This window comes from Polyodon spathula, chromosome 1 (genome assembly GCF_017654505.1).
Source record: "Polyodon spathula isolate WHYD16114869_AA chromosome 1, ASM1765450v1, whole genome shotgun sequence".
In the NCBI taxonomy this organism is placed as follows: domain Eukaryota; kingdom Metazoa; phylum Chordata; class Actinopteri; order Acipenseriformes; family Polyodontidae; genus Polyodon; species Polyodon spathula.
Genome location: NC_054534.1, coordinates 8330508 through 8349299, shown reverse-complemented (window position 1 = coordinate 8349299; position 18792 = coordinate 8330508). Strand labels below are relative to the sequence as shown.

Genomic DNA, 18792 nt, shown 5'->3' with positions numbered 1-18792 from the left:
GTTCAAAAAGTGCGTCCTTTAAATTTGAAGGATTACGTTATGTTTTATTTTGAATGCCTGTATCTACATTGAATCAACAGTTAGTTAAATGTGCATTGAAGCATTAAAAAATATCCATGCCACTGGGCTGCCTTATTGAACTGAAGTAATACTGTGCATGTTTTTATAAATACATTTTCTTATCTCATTTCATTTTTGTCTTGGGATTAATGATTAAAAACAGTTGGAATGCCTTACTCAATTTTTACCCAGATAACATGAGCTGTACTATGTACTGCTGTCCAGCAGTCTTGAAAAGCTTCAGCACAGGATCTGTTGTTGTCATTGACTGTTTTTGAACATACTTTTTTTTTTTTTTTATGTTGCACATAAGTTAGGGACTATCACTATGCCCTGCTGTTAACACATGCACTGTACTGCTTGTATTTTTATCATTGGTCAGTGAAACGTCGCATTGTTATTCAGTCAAGGTTAAACAGTACTGTTCAACTTAGTTTTAACCAATTCTAGCCTTGGTGGGCAAATGTCAAAACAAATCGCAGAGAAAGTTTGTTATTTTCCAGTTTCCTGTGGGTGTGCGTTGCTGATAAAAGAAATAAAACATTTCCTGTTTATCATTATGGCTCAGGGAAACAGTTGTATTATATTTTGGGAAACCATGTTTGTTATATTGTCCATCAAATCAAAAGCTGTTTCTCAGGAAGTAATATGACCTCACATGAGAGGACGCATGCAGGCACCTCAACTTTTTGTTTACTTCATTTTCAGAACACAGTTGGAGTCATTGTAAATGCTGTGAATGATAACATCAACTTGCATTTAAAGGAATAAGGTAGTTTAATAAAAAAAACAGCCTGCAGGTATATTGTTAAATATTGACTTTGTAATTTGGTCTTCGAGTGAAATAATTTTAGCTCGTAAAAGAATAGTGTGTGGCTCCTAAGGCAAAAAGTTTCTTTGGAACCCTGCTCTAGTGATCACTCCCACCTCACCAAATTTTTCCACTATTAAATCATCTGCAAGGACCACCTGTGCTATCTTCAAAGACCCATTTTACATGTTGTTAGTTTGGATTAATCCAGTAAGTGTATTTAATTGAATTAGTATTCAATCAAATGTTGATCTGAGGATGCTTTTACCCAGTGGTGCAATTTGTCTGTGTTGATGTATTATTGCTCACAAAAGCACATGGAGTAAAACAACATTAATCCTCCTTGGAGGGTTCTCTCTGTTCAAAGGGTTCAGACAGCTTGACCTCTAATAGGTGGACCGTCTGCAATTTGCTTCGGGCCTAAAAATCTTTCGTTGTCTGTGATCTGAAAACATGTGTCTGCTTGTAAAGACAGTTAGTTTTCCTTTCAGGGTTTCCAGAGTTCTACACAGTAGGGTTATTTTCTTCAATCTGTTTTGATGGCCTGCATCTACAGTACCTGGATACTTGTAAAGTATTGTATTTTTTTTCCCCCAACTAAAGTCTGCTATTTTTTTTTTACTTTTTTGATTGTTTCATATTAAAAGATTAAATATAAAATGTGAATCGCTAATAAAGCAAAAAGATTGTGTTCAGGACAGCAGTAAAGCTCATGGAATGTAAAACATAGTCCAGCATTGAAATCTGTGATGGCGAGACAAAATAAAGATTGTTATTATGCAACTACTGTAATATACTGTACAGGTTGTGTAGTAATAAGAAATAGGTGAAATATTCTGTTTCTAAAGTCTGTGGTTGAAGTAGAATTTAAAGCTTAGAGAAGGTTAATACTGTTTTAAAGAACTGTTTTAAAAAAGAATTGATCCTCCCTGGCCACTTAGCCCATTTGCAATCCCTGGGTGTTGGTCAATCCCTTAGTGTTATAGAAGTGTAATGCATTCATGACAGGGGCCACACCCTACTAAGGAACATATATCTACTACTTGTTAAAATGAAAAAAAAACCTTTCCACAAAGAATTTCTGGAGTTTTGTAGGGAGTAGGGATCCCAAGAGTCCGCTAGTGATTTTGAATCTGCATGGAGGAGTTACAATTGTAGTTTGTTCTTGAAATCAAAATGGAATGTGTTGAGTTCAATGTTTTTATGTTGTGGGGATGATGTGGACCTTAATATAGCCTATGTATTTTACTTATAAAGGAAAAGTTTAATTAAATATCGTGCCAAGGCTAATTATTAGTAAAGATCTATAGTAATAATGATTGCTTGAAAGAGGGTAAAGCTATCATGAGTAGTGGGTGGGAGCTTGATCTGTAAGTTATTAACTTGGATAAACGCACATTGATTTAGAACACACTTGATGTAAGTTTATTTATGTAAACTAGAGGATATGATGCATACTGCCATGAATGCTGTCATGCATTTACAATAACAAATATGTACTTTATTATTATTAATCATACTGTTTTTTTGTTTTCTTACAGCCCCATGAGTTTGATGAGTGTCGGATTGATATCAGTGTCAATGACAGTGTTTGGTACCTACGTGCTCAAGATCCAGAGCACAGGCACCAATGGATAGACTCTATTGAACAACACAAGGTATGTTTTTATGTATTTCTGTACAGTGACAGCCTAATTACAATTGGGTAAACAGAATAGGTAATCTGAAATATATTAGTCAGTGATTGATTGCCTTTGTTCAAGATCTCGTGGCGTTATTTACTTTACCAATCTCTCTTGTGAAATACTCCTTTCCCCTTTTGTAATATTTTCAGATGAATCAAAAGTCATCAGGGGTGTTTGTTTGACTTGTGATTCATCATATGATCTACACATTAATGAACTAGTCGCTGGAGCTTTCCCAGTCTTATCAAACTTACAAAGGAACTGTCCAACCATCTGATAAAAATAAATTAAACAGATCAGTTGAACTAAACACATATACTGTGTAATAATCCAAAATAATTAGTTTAGCTTCTGGTGACCATACCAGGGTAGCCATTTGTTCCAAAGATACTTAATTAAACATGCTCAACCTCTTTCTAAAATATTTAATAACTGAGGAGAAGAGAAGATTGTTGCCCACCCTTCCTTCCTATTCTCAATGTAATGACTGGTCAGATGGCTAAACAAAGGTTTATTTCATAAATCAGAAGCCTGTGCTCCTTACACTACAGAAAAGCAGTCAGCACATGAGAATACAAGATACATAGAAATAAGAATATTAATTTATATTTGGATAAGACAAACATCAAAAGGTGTAAGGGTATCTGAACATATTTTTTATTTTTTAATTGATGCGCTTTGTTTTAGGGTCTGCAGTTGTGCACCATAAAATGTCACTTAATTGTGTAATCACTTCTTTTATGTAGAAAATGACATTAACACATTGATAAATATGATGGAGGCATACAGTATTAGCTGTCATCTGCTGCGAACATGTTGTTAAGAGCTTATTGAGCAAATACTCTCTCAATTTGCTTAAGGGATTTAATTTCCCTTGTCACATTAATTTTTTTTGTAATGCAAGTTGATAACTGTAACCAAGGAATAATAGCTTGGTTTAAACAGAGCACCATAATATCTTCAAAATAAAACAAGCAAGTTTCTACCAGCGTTGCTTCAACTAGTTTCCTCTGTTTGTCTATTAATGTGTTACAGACTTGCCAGTTAATAACCGTTTCACATTCACATTATGCTCTAGTAATTCCAACGATACAGATCACACACTTTGAGATTGACGCAGCTGTTATCTGTGAATTTTGCAATCAAGTTCAGTGATCAGCGTTTTCCAATAAAAATGCATAATTTCACTGCTGCATTGCTTTGACCTCTGGAATACAGTATATAAAAGATTCAGAACACACTTGGACCACCTTGGTTATTGGATATCCATATGTCTTGAGAATGTACTACTGTATCTGTGGGTACAAGGCTAGTTCCATTGTGAACTGCAGTGCAGATATGTCTGTTTCTCTGGAACATGACGTGGAATACAATGTTGTCTACTTACTACTGCACCAACGTAAAAAAGATGACGTGATGTCGAAATCATCTTAACGAAAAAATCACGTTACTCTCGATTATTTATTGGTGTGGTGTCCGGTATAAGGATAATTAACATAAACTTTATCTGGTTGTGACTGTAAGATTTAGGAAAGAGTTTAGTCACATAGAATATGTCATTGTAAAATGTCTTGCGTCCAAATCTTGGACGACATCGAAATCTTATACGACTACGATTGACCCCAGAATATGTTAACCGACTAGACTGACCACACTCTATTCTACAATGGTGTGAGAAAGTGTTGAGAATCGCTCAACCTCTTAGCGAGTTGTAAAAGTCACTCTATTATGGTCCAGTCAAAATTCTAACACAAACAAGTTCGATGTCAAATTGTTCAAGTATAAAGAACCATTCAATATTAAATCTTGGTATGGTATAAAAAGAAACCAGTTTATTTCCCCTTAACGTAAAAAAAAGTTTCGCAGTGCATTGTTTTCATGTCATCATTTTATTGTGTATTAAAGTAGAAAAGGATACCCTTAGAAGAAGACAACGTAATCTTATTACACTTAAGGGACAAGACCATTTGTAATTCCCTGTTGCCACATTTGCTTAACATTCATAATTATTTCTTAACATGGCGCTGTCAGGCAATCAGAAATGATGTGGTAATGGACATTAGCTTTGTAAATGCATCAGTCCAAAGGGTTAGCTGATTTTTTTTTAAAATGCAGTTTTGTTGAAAAAAAAAAAAAAAAGATTTTTCAATAGAGAATACATGTGAGTCCCAATTGGTTCTTGTGTTAAATGCACAAATGAGTTGAGTGCAGTGTAGGTCATACGATGAGGAGCTTGCTGGTTAAAACCGCAAGTCTTCGTTGGTGCTAACCAACTCTTGCTTTGTAATCTTCTCAGTTTGCTGTGCCAACCACGGTCTGACAATTTCTGATTCTCTTTATTCTGTTCAGAGCAAACAGTTTCTTTTTACCTTTGCCAGCTTTTTTTACAAGACAGTATTAAACAGCGTACAAATGATACAAATCCTGTTTATTTCTAACCTATCATTAGGAAACTCCTTTCCAGTGAGATTACGGGTGAAATGTGGAATGCTCATCACTCATTACACTGCCTGTATATGTGCTTGGAAAGAGTGAGTCACATGGCAGGCAAGGACTCTGAGTGCTTGCTGACTGACAGTACAAGCTCAGTGCAGCTCCTCTGCACTGTAAGCACTTCTGAAACTTTCATACAAGTCAGATTCTACGGTAACTGGGAGCTGGTACATTCCTGATATACCCCTCCTATTCCCATCCATGCCAACACATAGTTGTAAATACAAGTCCACTGCCAATTTGCACACACCCTTTTTCTCGATCCAATGCTGTATGAGAGCTACAACATTGTTCTGCTGCGAGTCACGTGAGGTGATTTCTTGCTGGGTGTTTCTCATTTTAAGAAACCATCCTCTGTACTTCCTCTTAGGTTAGAAAATGGTGATTTTAACTATGTCTATGTACCACCCACCCCCTTTTCAAAAGTGCAGTCCAGAAGCGAGCACCCTGCATTACATTTATATGTAAATGTATATATACAGTACAGTATATGTACAGCATGTAGAAGACAACAAAATTATTTCATTATCATGGAGTTACCACTCTCTAAAGTTATTTGGTGCTGACAATTAAAATGGGACACATGTTCTGTATATATTGGAGGCAAGAGGTTAAAGTGCAAGACTTCACATTAAACAGTGCCTTAATGCAACTCCCAATAGTCAAATGTATATGTACTATAGTACTGGTGCTGCTTGCCAGAGGTTTTTAGCACTGCCATCTGCATGTTATCCAGGTACAGTCGGCACTGTATATCTCTATAGGACTTCCTGTTGGTCTTACAAAAAAAGCAAAACAATACTGATTGAATCAAGCCCAACCATTACAGACAAGGAAGTGTGCCAACTGAACTACTCAAGGGCATGCAGTGATAATGTAGATCTTAATCTGCCATGGCCAAGCATGACATTGGCATCACTGCTGTGTAACCAAGGCTACGGAAGCAACTGACATTCACCTTCTTAAGTAAGGATTTTGGAAATCAAAGTATTTTTTGACCTCTTCGAGGGTAAGGATATGGTAAATCAGGATTAAAAAAAAAAAACCTGAAAAATAAATGAGAGAACAAATGCATCTTGCTTTGATCACTTTAAGAATAGATAACTTTTCACTTTTTAAAATTCATATCGTGAGAATTGCACATTCTTTTTATTTATATAACAGTGTGTGTGTGTGTGTGTGTGTGTATATATATATATATATATATATATATATATATATATATATATATATATATATATATATACACACACACACAGTGCTTATAGAAAGTCTACACCCCCTTTGAACTTTTTTTTCACATTTTGTTGTGTCAGTACCTTAGAGTTTCATGCTTTTAAATGAGAATTTTTTTCCACGTATATACACACCATACTCCACACTTTAGAGGGGACAAAAGTTAATATTAAAAATACAAAACTGAAAAATCATAATTGGATAAGTCCACTGCTTTTACTACAGGCAGGTAAGGACAAGGTCAGAAAATTATTTTCCTTCAATCGGTTCACTATATACTGAAGTTATTAAATATAGTCTGCACTATATTCTCTTATTTCATACTTAACAGTTCCTTTGTTTGTTTTTATTGCATTAAAACCTGTATATAAACTAAACACTTATATTTAGTTTGATATTGTAATGTCTAAAATAATTTTTGTTTAGTTGAAGACAGAAACTGAACAAATCCTTAAATTGGTTAAATTAAATGCTCGCTCCTGCTTTTACAGTCTATTTGTATTACAGTAGAGCCTTAAACAAGCAAAAGCACTTGTTTTAATGTTCTGATCCATTAACTTAAAACACATTATTTCTTTTCAGAGAGTTTTGTCACTATTAGAGCAGAATACTTTTTTAAATTTAAAACCTCTGCTTAGTAGCAACACAATCAAATAAAATCAAGTAGGTATAACATTTTTTTTTTAGTTTTAAACATTTATTCTGTCTAGAAAGGGTTACTTTTTTCTTTTTGCTAATTTGCAATACCTAGCCTCTATGTTTTGTTTCTTTAAAAATGATGGCTTCATTTTCAAGCTAATTCAATGAGATGTCTGCTTCTGCCAAGGTTACAGGCTTCTGCACCAGCAGCTCTTAAATAAGAGGTGTTTTCTGGTCAGCGTGACCTTAAGCCAGTGCATATTAACTCTGTTGCCATTCTACTCTCTCTGGATCAGAATGTTTTGAGGCTTTGAGTCTAATTTAAAAAAAAAAATGTTTTTGCCTGATGAGGAAGGTTTGGAACTTTCAGCAGGTTGTCCTGACCTTTTGATACCAGGAGCGCTCTTTTTCAGACCTTACACAGACTTAATCAAAAATGATACAAAATACAGAATCCTACAACATTACTATTAGCAATGCATTTCATTCTGCAGCATCCAATCCATATCTAATAAGTCAGCTTGTTCCTAGTAAGATTCAAATTCTCCTCCTGGCTCAGATCGAAGTGTGTCTGCGAACACCACAACAGGCCTTGCACAGATCTGCTAGTAATATTTTCCACTGGTTTTATATTCTTTAAAACACATTGCAGTCATTAGAATATTTGTTGTAGTTTCACAAATGTTCAATTTCTATACCAATATCATCCTGCTTCCATTAGCTGTGACAGTCTTTAAAAGAATAATACCTGCAAAAACTCCAATCTTGTTAGCTGGGCTCCCATCTCTGCATTCTCATTCCCATCATCAGTGGGCAAACACATTTTAACTGAATCTGGGTCCATCAAAGAACCGCACAACCTTGTAACCGAGGCCTTCACGCACCATGCAAAAGGATCTAATGACTTATCACACAAAAGGGACGTGCCAGAACCGTCTGTGACAATGTCCTACTGTACACTTGTTTATTCAGATCATTATTCTTACATTATTCTTATTTTTTACAGTAAATGTAAGAAATGAAAACAACGTAAATAATCTGAAAGTTGGGATTCATTTATTTATTTTTAAGTAAAGGGTTTGTGTCATGATTTTATATTTCTGAAAAAATGTATCTTAAAATAAGCTTAACTTCAGGGAGAATGGTCTGGTCTGTAACACAGTGAAAGTAGTATGTGCTTTTATGTAGCTGAAAGCCAGGAGGAAAGATCTAGATAATCTCAGTTTTGACCAATAGTAACCTTTGCTTTAGTGTCTCTCTTAGGCAGACTTTCTTTTCTCTATCGCCCTCTTGTGAGGGAAAACATAGATTGCAATCAAATTTAGTTTGTATTCAAAATGCTTTTGTGTTGAGTCACACGTAGCATTTTTAAAAGCTATTACTAAAAGACATATGTTTTTTCTAATGCAAAGTGATATTATGTACCTGTGAGTTCCAGTAATTATATTGCAGATGATTAAAATAAAATAGTAGCATGCTACCTCTAGAGGCCCTAACAGTATCTGCGCTCTTTGCTTTATTATGTAGGGTGTAACGACAGTAATACTGCCTTGTTTGTGTCTGAAAGTGAATTTTATAGCAAAGGACAAAAAAACTGTTAATACACACCCAGACTTAGGGTTCACACATGCGAACAGGTCTTATAGATTTAAAAATAAATAACATTGCATACAATTATTGTACTGTGATAGACTACTGAAGCTAACCTCATTCAGAAAATGACTGTATTGGTTTAACTTGTCGAACCCTTGTTCTTAAACCACAAAGGTCCTGTTAATACAGTGTATGGTTTTCGTAATATATAGACATTATAGAAAAGTCAGTGTAGGTGTAAAGTAAGCAAATTCAGATCTTTGTGAAATTGTGCAATTAAGTGTTTTCTCTAGGCTTAACATAAATGAATGAATGAATGAATGTCTAACTGAAAGATTACAGTATTAAGCAGATTAATGAATATTCAGTCATTGGGGAGATGGTAATTAACATCTCAAAGTGATTTCCTAAAAATGCAGTGCTTTCGCAGGTGAAATTTATCTCAAATGAACTGAAATGAAGTAAAGTTTAGATGATTTAGCTTGTAATTTTATATCTGGTGTCAGATGTACTGTGTATTATCCATTCCTTTGTGTTTTGGATTTACAGTAGGCTGTAGATGCACTACACATAGATTGATCACAAAACATGGACAACTGAATTGCTGTTCCACACTGGAAAACAGACAGTTATTTTAAGATGGCAAAATACTGATTTCAGGGGTTCTTCAGTTTGTCTTATACCTCCACTGGTGATTTTCTGAAAATGTTTGCTCTTTCCTTATATTCACCTCCTTTTGTTTTTGCAGTCTTTTATGTTCTGCACATCTAGCATCCCAGAAACATTTTCTATCATGAAAAAAAAACGATCAATTGCAAAGTTTCCTCATGCGTTTACTTGTCTGTAGCCATACTTATAATTTAGAGTGAAATCAGGTGATTAAAAAATGCAGCAGCAATGGCTGAACTGAATTGCTGAAAATAGAGCAGTAGTCTATTCTGCAACTGGATTACCAATCAAAAAATTAGTTGACAACTCAAGTTGTCAGTTAGTGACAAATGGTCAAGTTTTAGTGTCAGTTTGAGCTGCTAAGAAATAAATGCTTAACTGCTTGTGTATCTCCTGCCTGACCTCTCATTGCATGAAATTATTGGAGTTGATCCTGTGATTACTTTGAATGAGAGGGGGCTTCCCAAAGGACCTGGTGTGTTTGTCCCAAACATTGCCACAAGTCCTATTTTAAATGCCAAATTAACACAAAATCAAGTAATGTATTAAGTAATTAATATATTGTTTGCCTTCTTGTGCAGTTAATTGTACATGGTCAGGTATTACTAAATAAAGCAAAGTATTCAAATTCACGTATCCACACAATTTTACATTAACTTCCAAAAAAAAAAAAATGCCAGGCCTACCTGTTTTGAAGTGGTTCCTTTACTTTGGTGCAGTAGTTCCAACATACAAATAACAATTGTACTAAACAAATGACCGTTTGGTCCAAAAGCTTACAGAACAATTTCAAGTCTAAAAAGCCTTCCACCTGTGGGAAGATTTGGGAATGGGGTCCACGAGTCTGTGGTAATTGCAACTTTTTCTCCCTTTTGAAAGTTTTGTATGAACAGCTGCAGCACGATTTTTATTTAGGTTTCCCAGCCTCTCTGTTACTGATTTCTAGGTCTGCACAGTATTGGGATAATCTTGCATCGATTTCAAAACTGCTGCATTCACGATTCACACGCACTGTCCTCATAGGGGATAACGTGATCACGCCCTGTTCGGCCACATCTATAGCAAATGTTGTCATGTACATTTGCTTTTTATTGCCATAAGTATCTCCGTCCACAATAATTCTGAATGTTTTAATTCCAAATTTTTATTCCTATGCCGTCCTATGTGCATTGCACGTAAGCAAAAAAGAAACAAACAAAAAAACGTCCACAAATAACATTTACAAAAAATTCTCCAAAGCGGTTAACGTTGTTGTTTACTATTCAAATGACAGCGAAGTTTTAATCAGCCTATCAGTGCGTTTGTACTGCTTTTCTGTGACCTGTACTGTGCAGCAGGGGGTGGGACAAAGTTAGTGCTGCGTTGTTTTCATTTAAGTTGCTAAAATCTAGTTTTCAGCAGTGGAGGTAAAATAGTAGAAATGGACGACAAAAAAAGCGAACTATATTTGTGCTAATGATCGTTTCAAGATATTTCCTAAAGAAACTGTACATGCAGATGGAGGTAATTGTATTGCATATCTGAATGTGTCTTTGGAGAAAATACGATCGATCGCTGTTTTGCTTCAGAATCACACATTAAACAAAAGGCTACTACAGATGCTGTTGAACAGAAAGTAAAATAAACAGCTTTCAGAAACCAAACTGGAAAGTCAGCCCAGACGAAAGGTATTCCAGTCTGCAAGTTAAATCAGTAAACACAACGCTCTAGCACAGCCACCTCGCCTCAACCTGCTGTTTACTTTTTCGCAGTTGGAATTTTAGACCCGAATAGGCACGTTTTCTTTGTTTAGAATCGGTACTAATAAAATAAATTATTGGATGGGACAAATAACACGACAACGAACGTGCTGCATATACTGCCTTTATTAAAGTATGCCAGATGCTCTTGGGTAACCAAGTTTTGGGGCTGTTTCTAATAGAGTTCGACATCTAAGGAAGCAAGCACCACTATTTTTAGGCTTTAGATTGTTCGGAAGTACTGTCTACTTAGGTTTATTTAATGTTTAAACAGGTCTGCGAAATGTCTGCAAAATCCTAATTTTATTCCGCAACCTACCTGTGAAAAATACTTAAATTTACAGTGATTTAAGTAGACCCCTGCTTATGACCATATACATTTCATTTGTGATCCAACATCAGAATGGTTGTTAAATGATGAAATCAGTAACACATTGTCGGGTTACATTATGTACACAGAGGAGTACAATTTAGTCTTTAGACCTGTACAATACACGACTGTACATGCGATTTATTTTTTAATCCGAGTACCTGTTATGTAGTTCTAATAATGAAGCAGGAACCTGTGGGATGAGATTTGCTTTGTATTTTTTGTGCACAGGAGAGCATTCAGGATAATCTTAACCAGGATATGGACTGCATTTCCTGGTGGAATATTGAATTCTTTACTGTAGCTGCTCAGAATTTATGATACTGTACTGTAGCATTCTCAAAAGTCAAGGTTGCTTGCCCAGTGAATACTTGGGTCATTACACAGTCCTGATGAACACTCCTGCTGACTCATAAAGATTGCAGACTAGGTTTGCGCAGCCTGTGCCATCTTTTAAAAAATCTGTATGAAACCCAATTTGAACTGCCTAATTCTTTGAACTGAGCAATGTGTCTGTATTAATCGCCAAACAAATATGTATTTAAAAAAAAAAAATAAATAAATAAAATCCTGGGCATGGATTTTTATTTTCGAAATTGACCTATTCTCCCAAATTATGCCTCCACGGCAATCGTGATATAAAGCGGGTTCATCTGTATCTTGATCTTCTTTACCAAACAAAACTTTGCATTGACATTTCTAAATTATTCCACGTACCAGTGATGGAAATAAGACTCCCATTGCATAGCAGTTTGATCCATTCCTGGTTTCACTATGAGTTTGATAATACACACCTGAGCTTGTTAGCTATACACTGGGGCTGATCAAGCTTGTATTAAAACCCGGAATGGGTGAAACTGTTATGCAGTAGGAGTCTTATTTCCACCCGTGCATACTATGGAGTCTGTATCCTAGGAGACGTTTAAAGAAATTACATTAGTTTACTTTTTTTAATGCATTTGCCATAATCCAGACTGTACAGCTGTCCCTCTAACACACATGCTGGGTCACCATAGTTCTGTCTTGTATAATCCCTCTTTACAAATAACCTATACATTGACTATGCATCAAACAAAAAAGATAATATGGTTTCCTTTCTTAATCTTACTGTACGTGAAGCTAAAAAAAAAAATTAAAAAAAACCTGTTAAAACTCTGGGAGTGGAAATCAGTGGATGCAGCGTTTTGCCGGTGAACAACTCATGGATTATTCATTATTATTATTATTATTATTTATGTATAATTCTTGTGCTTTACTGTCCAGGGCAGCATTCATGTTTACCTTCCATCTACTGTAGCAGCTTGAATCAGAAGCGCAGTATCTGCGTTTCCAGTACGCTGTTATGTTTTACGTTATACAGCATGCAGTATATTTTTAAACTGTTTCCACTGATCCAGTTCTGCTCTGCTAGTGTGACAGTGACCCAATTTAAGAGACCCAGAACCCACAGATGAGGCTGATTGGAGACAAAGGTATTGAGAGAGAGCAGTATCAATGTACAGAGCCACTGTGTCACTGGACTCCTGATGCTCTGTACCACTCCCAACAGCAGCGCATGCACTGTCTGAGACTCGAATGAATTCCTGAAGCACTGAGTACTGAGCTGCTTGCTGTGTTTAATTAACAAACCGGTCAATGCTGTAATGGATCCCACACTGAGATGTAAAGAAGTGGAGAAGGTGTTGCAGTGCAGTAATAATGTCAGTTCATGAGTGGTGTAAGGCCACAGTTTGTGTATGGAGCTCAGGCTGTTGTCAGTGCATCTGGATTTGCTCATTTGGCTACCTGATTTTAATTTTGTGATGCGAAGAAGCTTTCATCCGACATTTTCTCTCCCTGGCTTTCTTATGAGAAAGTGATTTCTGCAGTGAATGATTAATGATGTTCCACACCGCAAGCCATGCGTGCAGAATTGATCATCTGTGCTTTAAATGCTGCAATAGTAAATTGGTGGGCTTTGCATGCTGCATGCTTTCAATATAGGTATGTTGTCAACGTTAAGGCCTATTGCATGAACAGTATTGGAGGTACATGCAGTTTTGTTTAGTAAATGTAAACTGAACTGTGTGTCTGACTGTTTTCAGCTGCTTTCAGATGGCTTAGCTGCTGACATTCAGCTTGCTTTTGTTCAGCGTGCAGACTTGTCTTGAAGAGCATAGCAGTACTTTGAGACTGTTTCATTAATCTAGTGCTCAGTAACTTCAGCTGCTTATTGATGCTTTTCCATTCCAAAATGATTTCTGTGGTGTTATTTATGCTTGCTTAATACTACTTCTTTGCATATTGTTTAAACAAAATGTGATTTATTGTTTTTCCGTTATGATCCACTGAAATAGCAAAGTATATTGATAGGAGTGCATTACAATGAGTTGAGTGCTGGAAAGTCCTGAAATGGCTAGTCAAGCAACGCAGAGATCTTACAGTATCCTGATCATTCAAAGGAAAAGGTTTTTCGTTGCTGTAAAGTAAAAAAAACAAACAAAAAAAACAACAACATTTGAAATAGAATACAAATGGAAATAAGTGTGATGTGTTGCAGTATGAGCTCAGAGGTAGGTTTGAAGTTGACAGTATGCTTGTATATTAAACATTGCAAGGTAAGAGATTACTGCTGGTCCTCTGTGTGCTGTCATAAAGTATTTTGCCATCTAATGTAACAAATCCTGCACCGACTTCCTGAAACAGTAGTTTGTATTCTGGGAAATCTGGAACTGCTAGTTTTAAGATTTTACCCATTGCCCAACTGAATAACCATACTTAAAACCTTCTGCTACAGTGCAGGTGCTAAATGTATTACAATACTGTAGGTACAGAAGACACTTTTACTGAAGAAAATCACATAAGGGTGTGATTCTAAAGGATTCATTCATTTGGTTTTAAAAACATTCTTAAAAGCTTATAGCTACATTTTGTCCAGTTGCAGTAGTTGTGAAATTGCAGCGCATTGTGTTCTTTCTCATGATCCCTGGAGGAAAACTTACTTTTGGCACATCTAGGGAAGGGTTCATATTTCAGAGGCTGATATTTTATTGTTGATAGTAAAACCAGAAAGACTAGTTTGGTAAACTAGGCAGTGAATGGCAAAATATTAAAGGAGGAAATAGATGTCGCTTACATTTTCATATTTAAGTAGTTTTACAGTATACACTATGAATGAGTGTTATTGTGTTTCAATGTTTAGTTGCCACAGGATTGCGTTTTCAAATATTCTAGCCATTTAAAAATAAAATTGTCCTAACAAACCCCCAGTTAGTCAGAGGGGATTATAGTTTCATGCTTGTTGTTTAATGGCTCTTGCTCAGCTCCAACTCCCTGCAGTATCTCTCTGTAGTTTAACCCATTGAACACCAAGGGTGACGTAAGGTATGCTTTCCTGTCAAAAGGTGGTATACCGATATTTTGGAATAACGCGAGAAGGGACGAGGAGTCACCCGGAACTCAAGAAGGAGGGGTGTGCACTTCAAAGAGGAGTGAGGTGTAAAGAGGAGTGTTCTGTTCAAAGGGGGCATTTTTGGTTTTCTTTTGCCTCCATCTTGCTCCGGCAGTCAAAGATTTAACTAAATTAATGATTAAATGAAATATTTATTAAAAAAATAAATAAAAAAAAAACACACACAATTGAAAAGGCAGCTTTCTTGCAACTTGGACCAGTGCCTTAGTTGTTGCATTACCACACAGAAAACCCCCTGTTTATATTTGGTGCATTGTTGCATCTGTGCATCATATGATGTGCTTTCTGTCCTAGACCCAACTGAGGTCATGTGACTGTTAGGCTACCATGTTGTCTGGGGCTGTCTGCTTCAAATCCCATGAGAGAGTTTCATTACCTCACCCTCAGTATTTAACAGAAATCAAGGGTTCAGCCTGCACTGAGCATGTTTAACTTTTTTTACTACAGTAGTGAATCTGAAGGCTTCTACAGAGGGCGGTTTCTGTTTGGAGGTTTTAATTATTTTTATAGGTGGGACTGCAGTACAGTTGTACCTAATCCTTTATAATTGGTTGTCTGGCTGTGGTACCACATGGGCAGGCATGTTGTGAAGGTTTCTGCAACAGCAGGTTCAAAGCAGGGCTTCTCTCCCCTGAAATATGATGTTAAATTCACTTTGAGTTACTTGTAGGACAACCATTAAACTTTGTGAATGCTTATTGTACTGTACAGGGGCAGTAAGAGTGCATCTCTACGGGCTTGTTAATGTATGATGATAAAGAGATTAACAGCTGGAAGGTCAACCACATTTAAAGTAAAGAGAGACTGGGGATTTGCAACCTTCTGTAAGAAATTCATTATCCTGTGTTGTGTTTTTAAGCATCACCACAAGGGGAGCCTAAATGTCTTTGTAAACCCTCTTCTGCAGATAGCTTATAAAATATTTCAGATGCAGACTTCATATTTTCAGTTTTATGGATCTTTTGGCAAATAAAGACCGAACTCTCTTTTAGATGTTGGCATCATACTCGGAACCAAGCTGAATTTTATGATGATGTCAGTGTTTTTCACATGATTGTACTTCATGTTTACAAACCTTTCAATCGGATGTCCCATTGACAGGTGTGTTTACAATTGGGACACCTGAAATCCTTGAGCTAAAAAAATCTGTTTCAAATTTTAGTAATGTTAAAGCTACCTTTTATAAAGTGGCTCTTTGTTTTTTCTTTCTAACTACTGTAACGAAACAGCTAATTTAAAGCTTTCCTTGATTCCCTGTCCGGTTACAAGGTCCCCTAAACATCTTCCCATCTGATAGGCGTTCTTTCAGGAGCAGGCTACATATTCTGAATACACAAATCTAATAATCTATGTGTAAGCAAGCTGTTTGTATTCTATTGAATGGCATGTTGTTTTGATTTTAGGCAGAGTCTGGCTATGGCTCGGAGTCAAGCTTACGACGCCAGGGATCCATGTTGTCTCTCACGTCTGCAGCAAGTAATTACTCTGCCACGTCCACATCATCCTTTAAAGTGAGTGTGAAATAAAACCCTTCAATGCATAACATTTTACTGCATGCTTTTCCTTCTATTAGAGTTCTCTATAAATATGAGTTTACTCTAAAAGAAACAGGGCAAACATAACTGAAATAAAATGTATTTGATTTTCAAACAGTATTTTACTTTTAAATGCATTATCACAATGCTTATATTTTATGTATGAATTATTATTTTGCAAGCAGAGCACTTAACAAACCATGAATTTAAATTGATAGTTTTTAAACCCTTTCTTTTGGAAACCAAACCGTACTTCCTGACAAAAAAAAAAACCCATTGACATCTTATAGAAGCACTCCGTGGTAATAGAGTTGCTGTTTATTTTCAGAAGGGGCACAGTTTGCGTGAAAAGCTTGCTGAAATGGAGACGTTCCGAGATATTCTTTGCAGACAGGTTGACACTCTACAGAAGTACTTTGATGCCTGTTCTGATGCCGTTTCCAAAGATGAGCTCCAGAGAGACAAAGGTAGTGCTTTAAACTAAAACAAAAAAAGCTCATTCTCTGAGAGGGTTTTCGCTTTATTGATTGAAGGTACCATAGTATTCTACTTGGTCCTTTGTTATGAAAAATGCAGCTAATCTCATTACATTTCGTCTAGTTTATAAAATGCAATGTGTTCAGGCTGGTGTGTACTTTACAGAAGAACGTGGCTCACGTTTGCATGTTCTGTGTTGCAGAGAAAGCGTTGATCTCAGAAAGACAAAAGGATCTACCAGTACCTTAAACCGTATACTAAAACATTCTCTTTGTTACTAAATGAATAGATAGAATTAATTTAAGTTGAACTGCTTGGGTAATATGAGGATTGACTGTGGACGTGAAGCATTTGTAGGGGGTTTCTGTAGAAAACCTTAATCATACAATTTAGACAATATACAATTGTAGTTAAAAGTTTACATACCCCAATGGAAATTGCATAATTTCTCAAACAAATATTTCTAGGAAAAATCTTTTGTTACAAAACTCAAAAAATGCTTATTCAAAAGTATTCATACCCTGACAAGGAAAATTAAATTAATATCTAGTTGAGGCAACTTTAGCAATAATAACCTCTTTTAAACGATTAGGATATTTGTCAGTGAGCTTTTGGCATGCTTCTTTAGGGATTTTTAACCATTCTTTAAAGCTATATTGTTCCAGTTCATTCAAATTCCGGGGACCTCTTGTGCACAGCTTCCTTCAACTCATACCAAAGATTCTCAATCGGATTTAGATTGGGACTTTGACTAGAACATTCCAGAACCTTGATTTTATTCTTCTTTAACCATTCTGAAGTAGATTTTGATGTGTGCTTTGGATCGCTGTTGTGTTGGAATGTTCAGTTGTGCTTTAAACCAAGTTTTGAAGCTGAGGGTTTCAGATGATTGGCCAATAAATTTTGGTATGCTGTGGAATCCATTTTGTCATGTATTGGAACTAAATTTCCTGTGCCATTAGAGATAAAACAGCCCCATAGAAGGATATTACCACCTCCATGCTTGACAGTAGGTATGGTGTCCTTTGTACTCCTCACCAGACTTTCTCCAAATAGAACAACTATCAACGTGACCAAATAGCTTTGATTTTTGTTTCATCGCTCCACAAAACCTTTGACCAGAACTAATATCCATCATTCAAATGCCTTTTTGCAAACTTTAAGTGACTGCCCTTGTGACATTTTCCTAAGAGCCATTAAGACCTTCACCATGCAATACTCGACCTTTGGTTGAGATGGAAACCCCAGTCTCACTTGCAGCCAGTTCACTTTGAATATCTTTGGCAGCCAATATTGGATTGTTATTAACCATCCTCATAATTCTTCTACTTGTTCTTGGTGAAAGAACCTTCTTTCTTCCAGACCGAGGGAGCGTTGTGACAGTACCATAAGTCTTGTACTTCTTGATAGTAGAAATAATAGGTGAAATTGGGATACTGAAATGCTTGGAAATCTTGTATCCTCCTCCAGCTTTATGACAATAAATTATTTTTTGCCTAAGGTCTTCAGATAGTTCTAATTTTTTTCATACTGACTTTTTGGTAATGACATCAATTATCCTATGCCTAACCACATAAGAATATTCACCTACAATCCAGCATTTCCTAGACTTTTCTAGAATTAGGTTCTGCATTATCATATTGAAATTATCATATTGAAATTTCTAGCACCTTCAGGACAATACTATCAAACTTTTGAGTTTGCATTTTTTTGAGTTTTAGAAAAATTGCTGAAATAAATAATTGTAGAAATCTATTTCTTGTAACTTTTTTTTCCTCATCAACAAAACCGAAACTTTTGCTACAAAAGATTTTTCCTAAAATTATTTGTTTTCAAGAAATTTCTAGAAATGATAAATTTCCATTGAGGTATGTAAACTTTTGACTACACCTGTGGAACAGCCAAGCCATGAGCCCTCAAGACTAATAGACTTTACAGGTGCAAAGTTGTGGGAGACCTTTTTGTTACATTACATGTCTGAGCAATGGAGCTCGTTAGGGCTCTAAAAACTACAGTTGTGGAAATCCTGTAATA

General features: G+C 36.0%; 1 protein-coding gene across 3 annotated transcripts in view; it reads left to right on the top strand.

Moving 5' to 3' along the window:
* The window catches only part of LOC121313527 (ceramide transfer protein-like), a 47584-nt gene that overhangs the window by 13774 nt on the left and 15018 nt on the right, over positions 1-18792 (top strand). For all 3 annotated transcript variants that reach the window (XM_041246192.1, XM_041246182.1, XM_041246200.1), the window contains exons 3-5: positions 2413-2529; positions 16150-16257; positions 16610-16748. In XM_041246192.1, coding sequence (XP_041102126.1) covers positions 2413-2529; positions 16150-16257; positions 16610-16748 — 364 coding nt within the window. The remainder of the gene's footprint in view (positions 1-2412; positions 2530-16149; positions 16258-16609; positions 16749-18792) is intronic.